Source organism: Theobroma umbraticum, unplaced genomic scaffold (genome assembly GCF_002168275.2).
Source record: "Theobroma umbraticum cultivar Fairchild unplaced genomic scaffold, ASM216827v3 scaffold_67.0, whole genome shotgun sequence".
NCBI lineage: Eukaryota > Viridiplantae > Streptophyta > Magnoliopsida > Malvales > Malvaceae > Theobroma > Theobroma umbraticum.
Genome location: NW_018397262.1, coordinates 7,334,503 through 7,352,589, shown reverse-complemented (window position 1 = coordinate 7,352,589; position 18,087 = coordinate 7,334,503). Strand labels below are relative to the sequence as shown.

Genomic DNA, 18,087 nt, shown 5'->3' with positions numbered 1-18,087 from the left:
CAATTGAGATTTTGGTTATGTGTGGAATTGGTCAAGGATTGTTCCGTTCTATTAATTCCGTTGAAGCCTTAAGGTGGAAATTTACAAAGCATTAACTATACTCCAACAGTCTAGTTTGTTATTGGAAACTGACGATGGAGAAAGTGGTTCGTGATTTTGCTCATTGGATAACATCAAGAGGGGAAAATATATTCATAATAAAAAATGAATTGACAGAATGGTTCATGAGTTAAAGTTCTAAATGTCTTTTGGGATCCATGATCACTGGATTACTGAATTATGGTCAGATATACCAACAGCTTGTCATATTATAAGATAATAATAATAATAATAATAATGATTGGAAAAGCTAATGAGCTAGAAATTTACAAGTAGCAATGATCTAGTCTTGCCCACATTGCAACCTCAACTACGTATCCAGAGATTTTACATTGGCATCCGAAATATCAGAATTCAGTTCTTGATCTCTCTTTCCTCTCCAGAGTATAATCTGTTCATCCTTGAATAAAATGGGTACACAGGGAACCAAGTCCTGCATTCACAGGAAAAAGAAACAAACCCTGGGAATTAGTATTGAACTAAAGAACATTAAAATTTCTTTCAAAATGCTTTTAAGTATCAGTCATACCCTTAGCTTCACACCTATCCTTTTGCAGTCACTGGTACCAACATGGGTGCAGTCTAGTCTAACTACCTCTTCAGTCTGGAAGGCCTCCCTGACTCTTACCACTACATTTACATACACGCCATTCCTTGCTGAACATAAAATTGAACCATTAGTATTTACCTGAATGATCCATTGATATCATCAATCACTCACTTAATAAACCATTGTTAACACAACAAAATCAGACTAGAAATTTCTCCAGGAAACTCACTAAGTTTCATAAGAGCAGGAGAGTGGAGTCCTCTGTTTCTCATTTCCTTGGTTTCTTCATATGTCAGGCCATCAGCAATATTCTTCACAAGCTTCGGATATATAGGAGCATAAGGCTTCCACAGCATAAGAGGTATGACTGGTCGATTTTTGGGGTCATAGTTTCGACCACGATACAAAAGGAGGACATTTATGTGGCGGTAGATGATTTTTCCCCCAGATTTATCCTACAAAAATACTACCATCTACATTAGCTACTAATAATCCGAAATCCCAAAAGAATAAAACACATTATCAAACTGATGGGAGACTGTTCTTAGTTCAAACCTCAAGGTGGAAGCAGACATTGTCCATGTCAAGAGTTGGCACTCCCAAACACTTGATCCTTACAGCTTCAGCTCTCTTCCAATGATTGTGAATGTCATCCAACATGTTGTGAGTGACCCCATTCTTCCCTAACACACACACACACTAATCTCTAAAATCCCACCTTTCATTCCAGCAATAAGTGAAAGAAAGCCTAATGCAAATAGATTCCAAGCTATTACTAATGAAACTTACCTAGATTCTGTCAATCCAACAAAGTTGTTAACTTAAGCAGTTCATATGAATACACTAGCAACTTAACCAAATCATATAAAAACATGAAAAGGTCTCACTTTTTTATTAAAAATACAGACTTTGAAACAAAAAAAAAAAAGTTGAAAAGAGAATTACCCAGATTGATTTGCCTATAACAATCATTATGTCGATACTTTTCAACCAGCTGCTCAACTTCCTCCCCCTTAAGTGGCTCCCCTAGTACCCGTGTCCTCTCTTCCTCGACCCGACGACCATCCACTTCATCCCGAGCCGGAGCGGAAGTCCCAGTCCATTCCCTGTCAAGCCTGCCCGGCCCAAATGGAGAAAACCTTTTGGGTTCTCGAAACCCAATGGGCTCAAGGCTGGGGTCGATTTCGGAGTACGACTGCCTAAAGTCAAATGGGAGGTTTGACTTGAGAGGTGACGAGGTTTGATTGTGGTAGAATCGAGTGGCTTTGGTTTGGAGTTTGGAGGTTTTGAGGGTTTGGAAATAAGGGAAAATGGAGGGTCATAAGTGCTTTTGGAGAGAGAATGGGAGAAGAAACAAGAGAAACAAGGTTTTGGTGAGGCTGAGAATGGACGTGAGAGGAGTTTTTGCATTGTTTCTGGAAAGAAAAGATTGAGTGCCAATAGCAGTCTTGAGAATGGAAAAAAATGAAGAAGAGGATAATTTTAAAACTAACTATTCATTAAGGGGCATTTTAGTGACTACAAGTTTCTCGATTAGTGCCCCATTAATTTTTTGTATGATTCAATTGTGTCCCTGCTAGTAGCTGTATGCCTTTTTAAACTTTCTACCTAGACCGGATGCAGACACCTTTGTTAATAATGAATAATAAATAAAATAAAATAAATTAATTAAACCAAATTAGCAGGCAGCGCGCTTGACCTCCATTGTCATCAATATACAACAAAACATTGAATGCTCCTTGATTTAGAGGTCATTTTCGATGGATTTGTTTTAACTTGAAAGCTTCTGATTGTCAAAAATTGAACACGTATAAAAAAAACCGAATTGCAAACCAGGGGAAAGATTTCTGAAACCAAAAAAAAGAAGTCAGATTCAAACAGAAAAAACACAGATCCTCCAAACCAAAAAACCAAGAACCCAAAAAGAATCTTAAATTACCAGCAGCCACAATCAAAAAGAAAACAAAAAAAAAAAGGGTTTTGCGGGTACAATATTAGGGGAATAAAGAGGGAGATCCCGCTAGGAAATAGGGAGAGAGGGAAGGCCGATCGGTGGAGAAGAGACAGGGAGAGTGAAGGCCGACCGAAGGAGAAGAGAAAGAGAGGGAAAGGGAAGAAAAAATGCTGACTGGAAGGAAGGCCGGCGGCAAGGGGGGTAAAGAGAGGAAGAGAAAGAGAAGGAGAAGGAAAGAAATAAAAAAAAAAAAGAAATAGAGAGAAGAAGAAATAGAAAGAAGCCGGCCGCAAGGGGAGGAAGAAGAAGAGATAGAAGAAGCCAGTTTACTGGATAATGGGTGCACACATGGACAAATATAAATATATTCATAAATATCGGTAAAAGAATGTGTAAAAATGATAAAAATATATAATAAATGTTCGAAATTTAGCATATGTTTATACATATTTCAGAGTTGTAAATCATATCATACTAATTAACTCTACACATAGGATATTATTAAATATTATCATAAATATAGAAATAAATAAATAAATTTGCAAAATATTGATTTCCAAATCCAAATATTAAAAGTCAAACGGATTAACAATACCTAATAACATTTCCTGGCCCAAGTCAGGGTTCACTTTTTGTCTATGGAAATGAAATCTCTTTTTATAATAAATTTGATTTCATTTTTCCTTCAACAATGCTCTCATTTGTTCTTTATCTAATCTTTTTTTTTCTTTTTTAAATTATCAAATATGTAAATAATTGTTACCTAATTTTTCTAAATTATTGACTTTTAACACTTCTTTTTGTTTTTTTTGACATTTTTTAAAAATATGTATTTTTTTCTCAATATTTAAATACTTTTTTATCAAGTACAATAAATTCATATTTTAGTATTTATTAATTAATAAATTTTATATTTTTCTTTATGTATAGAAAATCAATAGCATAACTTTCAAATTTAACTTGTTTGAAGCAGAGCTTGTTACCAACATTGGAGAGTCTATTGAAAGAACCAACTCATGCAAGCTTACAAAGTTTGAAGGACGTAGCAATTCAGAAATTTCTCCAGAAAACTCACCAAGTTTCATAAGAGCGGGAGAGTGTAGTCCTCTGTTTCTCATTTCCTTGGGTTTCTTCAAATGTCGGGCCATCAGCAACATTCTTCACAAGCTTCGGATATATAGGAGCATAAGGCTTCCACAGCATAAGAGGTATGACTGGTCGGTTCTTGGGGTCATAGTTTCGACCACGATACAAAAGGAGGACATTTATGTTGCGGTAGATGATCTTCCCCCCAGATTTATACTACAGAAACACTACTATCTAGATCAGCTAATAATAATCCGAAATCCCAGAAGAACAAAACACGTCATCCAACTGATGGGAGACTGTTATCAGTTCAAACCTCAAGGTGGAAGCAGACATTGTCCATGTCAAGAGTTGGCACTCCCAAACACTTGATCCTTACCGCTTCAGCCCTCTTCCAATGATTGTGAATGTCATCCAACATGTTGTGAGTGACCCCATTCTTCCCTAACGCGCACACACACACACACACTAATCTCTAAAATCCAACCTTTCATTCCAGCAACATGTAAAAGAAAGCTTAACATAAGTAGATTCCAAGCTATTACTGATGAAGATTACCTAAGTTCTGTCAATCCAGCAAAGTTGCAAACTTAAATCAGTTCATACTGATACACCAACAAACTTGACTAAATCATATAAAAAACATGAAAAGCTCTCACCTTTTTATTACAAGAACGGTCTTTCAAACAAAAAAAAGGTGAAAAGAGAATTACCCAGATTGATCTGCCTAGAACAGTCACTATGCCGATTCTTTTCAACTAACTGCTCAACTTCCTCCTCCATAAGTGGCTCCACCAGAATTCGTCTCCCCTCCTCCTCGACCCGACAACCATCCACTTCATCCCGGGCTGGGGCAGAAGTGCCAGTCCATTCCCTATCAAGCCTGTCTCGCCCAAATGGAGAAAACCTCTTGGGTTCTCCGAACCCAATGGGCTCAAGACTGGGGTCGGTTTCGAAGTACAAGTGTCTGAAATCAAATGGGAGGTTTGACTTGAGAGGAGGAGACGGGTTTGGTTTGGTGGTAAGAGTCGGGTGGCTTTGGTTTGGGTTTTGGGGGGGTTTGGAAATAAGGGAAAATGGAGGGTCATAAGTAGTTTTCGAGGGAGAGAGGGAGAAGAAACAAGAGAAGCAGGGTTTCGGTGGGGCTGAGAGTGGACGTGAGAGGAGTTTTTGCATTGTTTCTGGAAGAAGAAAGATTGGTTGCTAATGGCAATCTGGGAAATGAAAAAGAGAAGAAGAAGGTGATTTTTGAACTTACAATTCATTGAGGGGCATTTTAGTGATTACAAATTTCTTCATTGGTGCCCCATTAATTTTTTGTATTATTCAATTATGTCCCTGCTAGTGGCTGTATGCCTTTTTGACTTTCCGCCGAGACCTGGAAAATGGTCAGATGAAGGTGCTTTCTAGTCTGAGTTATCTTGTATTCCACTCATTGCAAGCCATTGTTCTTCTCATTTAAGCTTAACATCAGCATTGCTATGAGGCTGCAATTTGCAGACATTAACTTTGCAAAGTTAGCATAGGACTATCTTAACATTGGTCAAAGCCTGCAAGGTTAAACATTGCAAGTTAATGGCTATGGAGAAAGCCAAAAGCTACATCCATTTTAGAAACAGTATATGCAAACAATTTATAAGGAACAAGTCAGAAGCGACTGCAAGAATAGTTGTTCAGAATTTCAATAGTTACAACGCATTTTATCACTAGCAAATTTGTATACATCACCTCAGTTTGAAACAATGTTAACCGAGAATGCAAAAATTAGTACATTCGATCTTCGGAGGCTTTGCTCAACCTTTCATCTTTAAGTCGCCTCTGATCCCCAACCATGGACTCAAAAACATCCAAGAGGTTGTCCAATCCATCGACATTGTCTCCCAAAGCCTTCAAGGTATACACAATGCTCTCAATGGTTGACAAATATCCTGCCTTTGGCTGATGCCTTATTTCACTATACAAGCTCATCTTATCCAAATCCAACCTCAAATGTGGCAAAAGCTTCAACCAGGGGTTCTCATTGTAAATTCTCCCAGCCTTGGACCATGTCCCATCCAAAACGATCAAATTCTTCACCTCAAAATCCATAGACTTGAGGTCTTCAACTCCAACTGCATTTTGACTTGGGAATAGGAGTATTGATCCAGGAGGAACCTTGACTTCAAACTCTTCATTCTCTTCCACTTCCATTTTCCCATCCAATTTCCGCCTTTCAAATTTTTTCACAACAAATCCTCCGGCCAAAGCATCCCTGGCGAACAGAGAGGCCAAAATGTGATCAAACTTCAGCTTCTTTCCATGTATGTCCACCTTCCAAATTTGAGAAAGATCAGTAATACGTCCATACCTAATCATAGTAGCACTAATGACAGGTCCTCCTCTATCTCTAGGAACAGCTCCATTTTGACCCAAATCAGTTCTGTCATCTAGAGCAGCTTCATTTAACACATTAGCATCCAAATTAAACCCTTTCTCTAACTTCTCACTAGGATTCTCCATAGGCATTGAACCTCTTGCACCACGGCATTCTCTACCAGTTAACTCTAACAACAGCTCATCACCATTAGAAGCATCTAAATTCTCCACAAAATCCAAACCTTTTAAGGAATTTCCAGCGTTTCGACTCCTACTAACATCATTTTTCAAACTAAATTCTCCGTTTCTTTCAATCAAGTCCCCACTTTTCTCATCCGGACACTTCTCATTTCCCTCAACTTCGATACCAAAACTCTCAAAACCAACTTTCTGCTTCTCTTCCTTTCCCCCTACTTGACCAAACTCAGAACTTTCCCATCCAACCCGACCAAGACCCGACTCATGACCCGGTTCCAACAACCTGATTTCGAACCGGGCCTCAAAATCAACTTCAAAAACAGTGACCACGTTGAGATTCTTAAGCCCTAATTTTGCAATTCTAGTAGAACTCAAAGGATGATTTCTTTCTAAACTGTGTTGAAGAATCGTTACACTTACCGAATTGTCAAGGTTCCGGGTCCGTATCCGATCGCAGAGGCAGGTTCGGGCAGGTTTGGAGCATGATGGACATACGGGTCTTTTTGGTTTCGATTGGTTTGTAGACATTTCCAGGGATTTCGAAGATTTAGGGGTTTGGGTTCGTAAAGGACTGGGCAATGGATTGAATAGATAGGTTCGGGCTGGAGATCGGATCCGAGTCCGAAAATGGATTACCATTTGATGAACACAGTGGAAGGTTTATTGGTGGTTTAGTATTTGATAACCCTTCTTAAACCCTTGATCTCTCTAGTTGAAGAGCTTAAACGATGTCGTTTCACAAAGATTCTCAACAATTTTTGTAATGTTTGGATTAATTAACTTAATTTAATTAAGGTTGCTCCTAAAATCCATTTAATTTACTAATTAGTAATTTCCTTGTAAAAATATTTTTTTCTTTTTTTTTTGGGAAAGAAATATCTTTACAATAAGGAAGGATAAATAAATATCATAAATATGTGGATATAATAATTTCCATAAAATATTCATAAAGTAATAAATAAATAATATTTTTAGGAAAATATTTGCACAAAAATTATCTTTCATTTTTTCTAGTTATGCAATAAAAGGAAATTCTAGCTACCTTTTCTAAAGAAATTATCTTACAGTATAAAAAAAAGAAATTATTAATTATGCTTAAACAATGGAGGACAAAATTGAAATCTTTATATAAGTTGGGGGCAAATCTTGCAAATAAACAAAATTAAAGTAGTTAAAAACATTGGAGCCTTTGACCAACTGAAAACTCCACATGCCAGGCACAAGCCACCACCTTTGGGAAAAAGCTTTCAGCCAAAATAAAAACCCATTTCTTTCCCTTTGATCTGTTCAACTCAATCAGTTTACTCTTAAATTTTTCTTCAAGAAAGAACCCATTTGAAGGAGAAAGAAAGAAACCAAGAAAAGCTTTCCCAAAATGCATGATTTTTGCTTCACAATCCCTTATGGATTGATTCTTGTGGCTGGAGGAGTTGTTGGGTATTTGAAGAAAGGGAGCACAGCATCACTTGCTGGGGGTGTAGGCACTGGATTGGTTCTCATTCTTGCTGGATATTTGAGCCTTAAGGCTTTTGAGAAGGGAAAGAACTCTTATTTGGCTTTGGTTCTTGAGACTGGTAAGATTTTCAAAATCTTAACTTTCTTGCATAATTTTTTCTTTTTCTTTTGTTTATGAATTTTTTGTGGTAAATTGATTTGGGTTTTTGTTCAATTACCTTTCTGATTTGGAATTAGGAAAGAAATGAAGTTTGTAATTTAAAGGTACTAAATTTGATTGTTGTTCAAGTTTTGGAGATGGAAAAGTTTTGATTTTTGTAGCTTATGAGTCAAAGGTTTGGTGCTGCAATGGATTTTTGTAACATTAAACTTGATGTGGTTGCTTTTGTTTATAAATTTGAGGTGTTGCATTCTGGAACTTAAGAATTAGCTTGGCTATTGTAGATCCGAGGTGATGCTAGCTGACGTTGTAAGAAAATGGTCTTTGTTGTAGCTTTGAAATGACTTTTCTCAACTATCATAGCGGTAACTGTGTTTGATCTCTGATGCAGTATCATTGAGAAGCTTTCATCACATGAAATTCAACATTCTTGCTAGATTTTGAGATGTGATATTTCAGGACATTTGTCAATGTCGGTCTTAATAGACCATTTGAGAAAATATAGATTATCACAGATATCTGATTTCCACTGTGGGTTATGTTCATGGAAGGAGACTTTCTATTGTGTGCTTGCTTTCTTATCATCCCTTTCAATGACAACAAACTTTGTTCTTTTTTACTGATTTATTTACCTTAAAATCAGTTACTGCTGCTGTGCTGACATGGGTCATGGGACAACGTTATTACCAGACATCTAAGATTATGCCAGCCGGAATTGTCGCTGGGATCAGGTATTGTTCATCTCCTATTTGTATTCAGTACGTTCATATCACATTATATCATTACTGTTATAATTCTACTGGGTAATCTATTCATTAATTTTTTCTGGCATCACAAGATTGATCCTTATATCAATTAAAAGCTAACAAAAATCATCTATGGATAAGAATATCATACGATTATGACCTTAAGATTTGCCCAGTTATCAAACCTCCATGTCCAGTCCATTCATACCTAATACTTATTGCATAATGCCTGCATTCTGCATTTTGCCTTGTATATAGGTCTCCAGATTTTCTGATTCTTTCATGAGGGTTATATTGTTATGCTCCATTATCTATGTACATTCTACATGAAACTGAGTCTCAGATCATATGCTCCATTATCTATGTACATTCTACATGAAACTGAGTCTCAGATCATTAACTCATATTATTTTCGTTTGTGATGCAAAAGTTTTAGGGTGTAACCTTAATCCTCTGTTCTTTTTCATTTTTGGGATAAAGTTAAATCATCTGTTATACGTATCTTCTAGTCCCCTACCCCTTTTTCACTTGTCTTTTGACTTGGGGTTTTAGATTTCTTTTGTTATTTTGACATTCATTCAAAATTTTGAGAGCTACAAACTAATGTGTCATTTCTTTGCAGTGCTCTTATGACCGGGTTTTACTTGTATAAAATTGTGACCGGTGGCAATCGCATTCCAGCCAAGGCTGAATGACAGTGTTGAGTGCATTGACATTACCAGTTTTAACAGATCCGTCAAGATCAGTGAAGCTCGGATGCTTTTATTGGGAAACTTTAATTTCTTGAATGAAATTGTATCACATGTGCTATACTCTAATGTGTGTATGATGCAAAAGATAGCCTTTGTTTTATGTGAAAGTAAAGAACCAGGTTTATGACCAAAAATTATGTTGTTTCTACAGAATTCCCTTCTTTTTAAGTTCAAATTTCTTGTGTTCTTGAAATGAATAATTCACATAATTTCTTAACAAGATCAGGTTTATAGAGTGAGTATTTGATGCAAATCCTAATATGAATTTGCATCCTGAATATATTCTCTCTGAATTTGCAGGCATCCAGGCTTGCCTTGGAACCAGAAACTGCAGGATTTTGTCATTGACACTGCAGGATATAGATGGTTGTACCTACCTTTTGTCTTCCTTCCAAATTACCAAATGTTAAGTTCAAAGGAAAGGAATTTAAAGCACTTAACCCTATATTTTGGCCTAATTTAACTTATCACCGGCGAAATTTTGAACTTTTAGTGGAATATATAGGTTCAAACAAAGCTTCCAAAGCTGGTGCAACGAAGAATCTTGTTTGCAAGATTCTCTTCATTTGGTAATGAAAAGGAAACATCAATAATCCAACGATGGTAAGACAGAAGAAATTAAAAAAAAATTGGATGGCGTGTGATACTAACCATGATAGTGTTATATCAAGGTCTAGATTCCACTCCAAAAGCCAACAAAAGAAGATCAATGATTTCTTCTCCCTGAATTTCCCCTACTACAGCCATCAGCTGTTCCTGTCTCCATACTCCACTCCTTCCGGCTATCAGCCATGAATACCATCATCACTATTGTCCTGTTTCTCATCCCCATCTTCCTTCTCCTAACCAGGAGAAAGAGACCATCAGAAAGGCTTCCTCCAGGGTCACTAGGACTGCCAATAATAGGTCAAAGCCTTGGCCTTCTCCGGGCCATGCGAACCAACACTGCAGAAGAATGGCTTCAGAAAAGGATAAGGAAGTATGGTCCGATATCAAAGATGAGTCTTTTTGGCAAACCATCTGTATTCATTTATGGACAGACTGCCAACAAGTTTGTATTCACCAGTGACAGCAGCACCATTGTTAACCAGCAAGTGAAGTCAATTACTGCAATTCTGGGTGATCGGTGTATTCTAGAACTGACTGGGGAAGATCATAAGCGAGTTAGAGATGCCCTTGTATCATTCTTGAAACCTGAATCGTTAAAGGAGTATGTTGGGAAGATGGATGAAGAAGTCAGGAAGCACCTTGAGATGCATTGGCATGGCAAGCAACAAGTCAAGGTATGTTACTGAACAGTGACCCTGCTTTCCAGTAATCAGAGAAAAATGGTATCTAACCTTAGAAAATCAAATCCTGGAAAATTAGACAACTTATCATTGCACTGTGGAGAATTAGGCCTTCATTTCTCTCCTACAAATCTTATCCATGTTTCTTCCTGTCCTGATAGGTGTTACCACTGATGAAAACCCTCACATTCAACATAATCTGCTCCCTTCTATTTGGACTTGAACGAGGAACCAGAAGAGACAAGCTTGTTGATGATTTCTAAAGCATGATAGAAGGAATGTGGTCAGTACCGGTTAATCTGCCTTTCACACGCTACAACCACGGCCTTCAGGCAAGTGCAAGGGCACAGAAAATGTTGAAAGGTCTAATTGGTGAGAAGAGAATGGATCTGGAGCATAAGGGTGCTTCTTCTCGCCAAGACCTCATCACTTGTCTGCTTAGCATCCGCAATGAGAAGAATGAGGAAGTGATTTCAGAGAAGGAGATTATTCACAATGTTATGCTCATTATGGTTGCCGGACATGACACTTCTTCTGTTCTGCTCACTTTCTTAGTGCGCCTTTTAGCTAATGATCCTGCTGTTTATGCAGCTGTTCTTCAAGGTATACACTCTATTCCTTTATCACCAAGGGGAGTAGACTAGGTAACAAACCCTTAAGTGAAAGCAGTTAAACCTTACATTGGGATGGTGACAGTGTTACAGCAAAGAGACTTAGATATTGGGGTGCTTGTTGATTTGTGGCTGCAGAACAAGAAGAGATAGCAAAGAGCAAGCCTGATGGGGAGCTTCTGACTTGGGAAGACCTGGCCAAGATGAAGTACACATGGAAAGTTGCAATGGAAACTCTGAGGCTGTTCCCACCAATCTTTGGAGGCTTCAGGAAAGCTGTAAAAGATATCGAGTACGGTGGATATCTTATCCCCAAGGACTGGCAAGTAAGTGAAACCATAAACTCCATTCCCCTTTCTCTCAGTATGTCACGTTTTATTTCTCTGTTGTCTTACTGATAATCTACTCGTTCCCATTAAGATTTTCTGGGTTACGGGCATCACACACACGGATGATAGCATATTTCCAGAACCATCAAAATTTGATCCTGCTAGATTCGAAAATCCAGCTTCAATTCCTCCCTACTGCTTCATTCCATTCGGAGGGGGACCTAGGATATGTCCAGGCTACGAGTTTGCAAGGATTGAAACCCTTGTTTCATTTCATTATCTGGTTACTCGGTTCACCTGGAAGTTACTATGTTCAGACAACTTTTTCAGCAGGGACCCCATGCCTGCTCCAACTAAAGGATTACCAGTTCAACTCAGTCCGAGAAAACTAATCTGATATTCTTATCTCTTGGTCATGGAAACTGAAATCTTTGATTGCATCAAAGAATCCTGCAAAGTTCTCTATTGCTGATCAAACCATGCGCAATTTAATCTTGTGGAAAGATTAAGCAGGCCTGTAGAATATAGTGTAAGGACCTCAGAATCATAATCCCAGACTAGGGTTTTTCTAGCCGAAGAACTAAATGTTCCAAATTTAACTCTCAAGACGGCCTAAATGTTTCCCAACAAATTATGTTAGCTGTGAATCATACCAAGCAAAAATTAGAACATTACAGCTCCACATATAAAACTAATTTTGACTAAAAGAATGGCTTTCGTGATTCTGTCCGTACAAATGTTCTATTTTCTTGTCGTGTACAACAATTCAATACCTGACATCTTCCAATCCTAGTCTGATCACCATATTTACAACTGATGTTGAAACACAATTTCTAGTGGCATCTTGCATAGAATTGGCTCAAACAATAGATGTGCTAATAGTAGTGGTTGGCATTGGCATAATGACAAATGGGAGAATCGAAGCTGTTTAGCAGTTTTGTGGCCTGAAGTACTTTGGAGGCATGGAAGGACACCGTTCATTCATATGGGGGTATGGATCAATGGAATTAAATCCAGGTAGTTCCATTCGGTACTTCCCTAGAATCTGACAATAAGGAAGTTTTACATCATCTGCGTCATTGCACCACTTCGGCAGCCGGCTGGAATTATTCTCGAAAAACCTTAGAGTGTAAGCATCCTTGATCTGTGTTTTCAGTATTAATTTGAATCAACAAGAGCTTGCATCATAAACTACTCAGAGGAGCTTGTTGTGCAAATAAATTGAAGGAGTATTTTGAAAGGGAGATCCCATCACCCTAAACATAAAAGACTTTACTCAAAAATAAGCTCACCGTGAACTCAGTGACTTGAATAGAGTCAGCAATTGGATCAAAAAGACCTGCTGCCTTGTACATTTCAAGGACAAAAGCAATGCATGATGCTGACTTCCCATCACTATATATCCATTCATCCTGTTCAGGAATGGTCAGCAGTGCATCAAAAGATGACCCACGCTTTTCCACTTCCACCAATATATCAGAAAGATCAAGGCCCTGCCGTAAACACACAATAGTTAGAGAAACAAAGGATAATGTGTCACATTGATTTTAACTTCTGACTAAGAAAACAAAAAATAGCCGATAGATTCAATACTTTTAAGGACCAAAGAGATACATATTCTTATCAGTCTTTGAAGGCATCTAGGCCAAGTGACACCTATCGAATCATTAAGAAGCTCTCAGAATTACCAACTGACATGCATGTAATCAAGCAAGTTGCAAGTTATCTTCAAGACATATATCTCAAACAATTCAGATCATCTTTGATGTGTAAACAAACCACCAACTCAATTTCTACCATACAAATTAACCATATACCTTACCTCAGTCCCAAGTCGCTTGTTCAAGGCCTCGTTCCACATATTAGCAGCATATTCGGGCTGTATTTTGTTCCAAACTGTCATAACAGAGGCTACCTGTATGATCAGAAGGCATATGTTTAGATCCTGCAGACTGAAGATTTTCCAAAAAGAGAGGCAGCAACAGAGAGGGCAGAAGAATTATATGCATTAACAACCTTGTTTATGCAATTAGCAATTAATACAAGGAACAGATTAGGATTTGCTAATCGCCCTATCTTCGTGTGCTTTTCTACCTCCCTTCTTTGCAGCTTTATTTCTTGTGCTAAAAATGATATAATGCAGCATTCTGGTCTAGATAAGCTCATTCACACCTATTGCAAAATATTTTACTATTGAATAATATAAGACATACAAATGATCAAGTTTTAATTCCATATCACTCCAAAAATTTAACCAGAGTTGCATGGTTCCTACGGCAAAAGGAAAGAAGAAGAAAATAAAAAGAGGAAGAAACAGATCAACAAAATATCTACTAGAACATAGTTTCACAAATGCTCACCAAATCAAATGCTGCAGGAATAATTACAATAACAACAAAATGGAGCAGGAGAGAAATAAAGAAAGAAGAAGGTAAAGAGGCAGAAACTTTGCAGCATACACTAAAACCTTAGAATTTTGTATATGAAAATAAATATCAAATACCAGATGAGCATCCAATGGAGGAGGATAATTCCCATCTATAGTGTCTATCCAGCTAAATATCATGTTATGATACCCATATGGTTGGCCTGCCATGCTTTGTGCATACTCCCATGCAGCAGTCTCATTAAATCTGGCGCGGACATCAGGATGCAATGGAAGTAATGCAATATGGGGATTAGAATCATCGTTGTTCAGCTCAAAATCCCACCATTCATCCCATGGCATAATTGCAATGATATCTTCTCCCTACAACCCAGAACAGATCAAATAATAACCGAGCATCATTAACAAGTGCCTATAGGATAATTCCAATCATAGTTATACCTGAGATCGGACACAATAACTAAAGGACGAAAAGATTCGACTGCAAAATTAAAATTATTTCAAGTGTAGCAACACCAAATAAAAATCCATATACATGAACATAAAGCATAGCATGTTGGATACAACAATGTGTTTTCTACAATTTTATTCAATTTCTAAGTTCTTCAATTTTTTTAAACACATATGAAGGGAAAAAAAAGTCAGATAATCAAGGAAATGAATTTTGGTGTTTATCTAGTGCTAGTTTAACTTATTAGGCAAATATCAATTGTATTAACCTGAAGTACAACAGAAAAAACAACAGCAGCAAAAGTATATTTGTTTATCAAGATAAAGGGGGAGAGAGATAACATTTAGGGATTAAATTTGGTAAAAGTAAACTAAAGGGTTTTACTCTATTACCTTCTCATTTTCATGTCCTGATTCAGCAACCCATAGATTCCCCTCAGAATCTTTTAAGCAAACAGCGGTATGACCAGCATAAGCTCCACTAACCCACTTCTCAAGAGTCTCAAAACCACCCCATCGCCCCCGAATTTTTGATATTGCAAGGAAATCTCCTGAGTGTATATCATTAACACTGCTGTTTGTGACCCAGGGCTGAGGTCGTGCTTCAAAAGAAGCCCCCATGTGTTTCTCGAGAAACCCAATATTGGAGTTCTCACCCCATCCAGTATTTGTAAATAAGGGGAAGACATCCCACAGAGCTTCAAGTGTTCCAAGCATCCCCGCTTGCATGAGGAAAATCGAAATCCCCTTGTTTTTCACCTAATTTAAATGTTAGGTAAAAATGATGTATGAGTATGCTGCAAAGATGCATGACCGAAACAAGCTATTACTTGTTGTAAGTCAAACTAACAGAGAATGGCAACTTACATATTCATACTCAGCTCGATCCTCCCACTCCTTGATTTCAAGTGTATGCTCCCGAGACAAAAAATAATAATCCCAAGTTACGCGGTATGGGGTTGCAAAGACATAAAGATCCATACACGTCCAACTATGGGCTTTGCTAACCTGGATAAGCACATAGATATCATTTTCACATGATTCTGTCCCTGAGAACTCTAACTAATTCTACCATCACCCCATAAGCAAACACTCTGCATAATTTTGGGCTTGAGTTATGCAAACATCCTATATTTCAAAAATCTATCAAGAAATATCGTCTAACTTTACCAAAATACTATAAATCATAATGATGTGCATATATGACCATAACATAAGGAAAACATGCATTTTCCTTCCTCTATCAGTCCATCAAAACTAAATTAAATAAAAAAATCCAAAATTTAAGCACTTTCAGCTGAAATTAGCAATCCTCGAAACCATAACACTCCAACAACCGCAAAGAAAAACTCAAAATTTCAGCACTTTCAAATCAAACCAAGTGATACCCAGATTCCAAGACATCAAGAAGAAAAACTTAAATACCAAAACCAAACCAAAAAAAGAAGCCAAAGATGTTACCTTTATATGGAGAGTTCCACCACCAAACTGACTGCCACTCTTGTTATGGAACTCCATCCACGCCGTGTTCTTATAAAAGCACGCACCTTTCCATTCTACGGCGCGGTTTTGGGACGAAACAGAGCCGACAAAGGCCGGTAAAAGGTCAACGGCGCTGCTAAGAGAGTTGAGGATCGGCCACGAAACTTGTCTGGGCAATAAAGGTAGCACATCTCGAGGGTGAAATGGTACTTTCGCAGCTTGCACAACCGAGAAGAAGAAGAAGAGGAGTAGAAGGAAACACCGAACAAAAGAAGAAGAAGAAGAAGAGGAAGAAGCCATGATCGAGTAATGAAAATAAAATAAATCCTCTCTTCTTTTAGTTTCCTTTCTTTTTCGTTCCTCTTTATGACACAACTGAAAAGAAAAACCAAACATAAGATCCTTTTCCTGTTTTGTTTTTTTGTGTTTTTTTTAATTACTTTTATAAAAATAATTAGTTTTGGATGGATGATGGATTGGTATTTCTCTTGCTTTCTTTTTCCTTTTGTTTTCTCTTCAAACTTGGGGCTAAAAAGACAAGAGAAATGGGTCCTTTTATGTTTGGATTTTTATTGTAAATATAAAATTATTTTATTTGTTCATAATTGATAATTTTTTTAAAATAAAATTTTAAATAATTATTTGTTTTCTTGTTATAATCAAGTTATAATTACTATCATAATTTTTTTTTATTTATATCTATGTGATTATCATGAAAGATGAAACTATCACATAAATTCATTATTATGTTATATTAATATGTCATGTTACTATCACTTTGATACATCAATATATTATATTAATATTATGTAACATAAAATTATAAATATAATTTTGATCAATAATTAATTAAATATTAATCATAAAAATTTATTTAATTTAAAATAAATTATAAAATTTTAATTAAACATAATAAAAATAAGAATTAAATTAAATTTTTTAAAAATTTTTAAGTATCATATCATTTTAAGATAATTTATGTACTAATTTTGTTAAAAAAAACTTTCAATGAATAAAACAAAGTTATTTATTATTTTTTAAAAAAAATCCAAAATTAATTGGATACATAATAAAGGAAAAATTTATACTTGATTATGGTTATAAGAAACCCAAAATTATTTAATTACCAATAATTTACCAACAATCAAAGACATGAGGCTTTAATTCACTCAAAATTTATACTTTATATACTTAGTTTTCAAGTTATTTTAAAATACTTTTCATATTTTTTTATATACTAATGTTAACAATAGATTTATTTTATATATTATTAATATTTATAAAAAATTATGAAAAGTATTTTCAATATATAAAAGAAGAATCTTGAAAATCGGAAAAATGATGTGGGCGACAATGTACCCAAAAGAAAAGGGCTGCCTCTTCAATTTGTTTGTGGGCCATTTCCCACCAAGTAAACAAAACTGTGGGCCAGGGATGGGCTTGTATTTACTCATTTATTTACTCAAAAAATAATTTGCTTATACATGCAAAAAACAATATGTAAGAAGTTAATGAAATTCCAAAAATATAAATACCCGTTTTTATTTAAAAATTTAAAATTAAAATTTACTTTTTCTAATCCTTAAAATGTTTATCTGTCTTTAACTTTCACGAAAATTTTAACTTTTAATGTATTTTATATTAAAATTTGAAAAAAAAATTATATTTATAAATTTTCAATGCTTTTGAATATAAAAAATTAAATAATATATATATATATATATATGAGTTAAACACTTAGAGACAGATGATTTGAAATTTTTGTGGAACACCATGAAAGCAAGAGGAAGCTTCTGGTTTTTTGACTTACATTTCAAGGTGGGGATACCAATTTATCATTGCAACAGTTATCTGTTTCCCATTTATAAGCTTACAAAATAAATAAAGAATTGACAAATGACAGAGAAACTTTATGAGGAAGAAGATCCTTGCAAGGAACTACTAAGGTCATGCTTAATAATGTAATAACTATAGTCAACACTTAACTCATATTGGTCACACTTTTCTCCGTTTTTAGTCTAAAATCAAAATATTTTATAATATATGATTTGTTGACAAAAATTAATACGTAAAATATCTTAATTAAAAAAATTAATGATATTTAAAATGTCACGTTATTGTCACATATTAATGTACACGTAAATATTATATATTTATATATATGGTTTTCAATATCTTTTCCTTG

General features: G+C 36.0%; 4 protein-coding genes and 1 pseudogene across 5 annotated transcripts; 2 read left to right on the top strand and 3 right to left on the bottom strand.

Annotated features, from left to right (window-relative positions):
* Window positions 1-168: 168 nt before the first annotated feature.
* On the bottom strand, window positions 169-4,543 carry LOC110419118 (RNA-binding CRS1 / YhbY (CRM) domain-containing protein). Its single transcript, XM_021432010.2, is given in 8 exon segments — window positions 169-532; window positions 629-756; window positions 879-1,104; window positions 1,205-1,332; window positions 1,595-1,882; window positions 1,885-2,064; window positions 3,679-4,254; window positions 4,403-4,543. Coding segments are annotated over 7 exon segments (1,155 nt in total). The 5' UTR covers window positions 3,761-4,254; window positions 4,403-4,543; the 3' UTR covers window positions 169-409.
* A 330-nt stretch (window positions 4,544-4,873) lies between these two features.
* On the bottom strand, window positions 4,874-6,889 carry LOC110419115 (DTW domain-containing protein). The gene is made up of 2 exons (XM_021432007.2): window positions 5,418-6,889; window positions 4,874-5,239 (listed from the first exon to the last, which is right to left on the bottom strand). The coding sequence occupies exon 1, from the start codon at window positions 6,879-6,881 to the stop codon at window positions 5,454-5,456; it is 1,428 nt and encodes a 475-aa protein (XP_021287682.1). The 5' UTR covers window positions 6,882-6,889; the 3' UTR covers window positions 4,874-5,239; window positions 5,418-5,453.
* A 545-nt stretch (window positions 6,890-7,434) lies between these two features.
* Window positions 7,435-9,499, top strand: LOC110419120 (protein FATTY ACID EXPORT 6-like). The gene is made up of 3 exons (XM_021432011.2): window positions 7,435-7,816; window positions 8,501-8,588; window positions 9,226-9,499. Exons 1-3 carry the CDS (start codon window positions 7,618-7,620, stop codon window positions 9,296-9,298), a joined length of 360 nt encoding a protein of 119 aa, XP_021287686.1. The 5' UTR covers window positions 7,435-7,617; the 3' UTR covers window positions 9,299-9,499.
* LOC110419117 (cytochrome P450 716B1-like) lies at window positions 9,478-12,128 on the top strand (annotated as a pseudogene). The gene is made up of 4 exons (XR_016351400.1): window positions 9,478-10,638; window positions 10,806-11,247; window positions 11,394-11,581; window positions 11,676-12,128. The product of XR_016351400.1 is annotated as a cytochrome P450 716B1-like (transcript).
* Window positions 12,129-12,268: 140 nt separating this feature from the next.
* On the bottom strand, window positions 12,269-16,418 carry LOC110419113 (uncharacterized). The gene is made up of 7 exons (XM_021432006.2): window positions 15,882-16,418; window positions 15,288-15,428; window positions 14,814-15,179; window positions 14,088-14,333; window positions 13,407-13,499; window positions 12,877-13,077; window positions 12,269-12,728 (listed from the first exon to the last, which is right to left on the bottom strand). The coding sequence occupies exons 1-7, from the start codon at window positions 16,296-16,298 to the stop codon at window positions 12,513-12,515; spliced, it is 1,680 nt and encodes a 559-aa protein (XP_021287681.1). The 5' UTR covers window positions 16,299-16,418; the 3' UTR covers window positions 12,269-12,512.
* Between the last annotated feature and the right edge of the window lie 1,669 nt (window positions 16,419-18,087).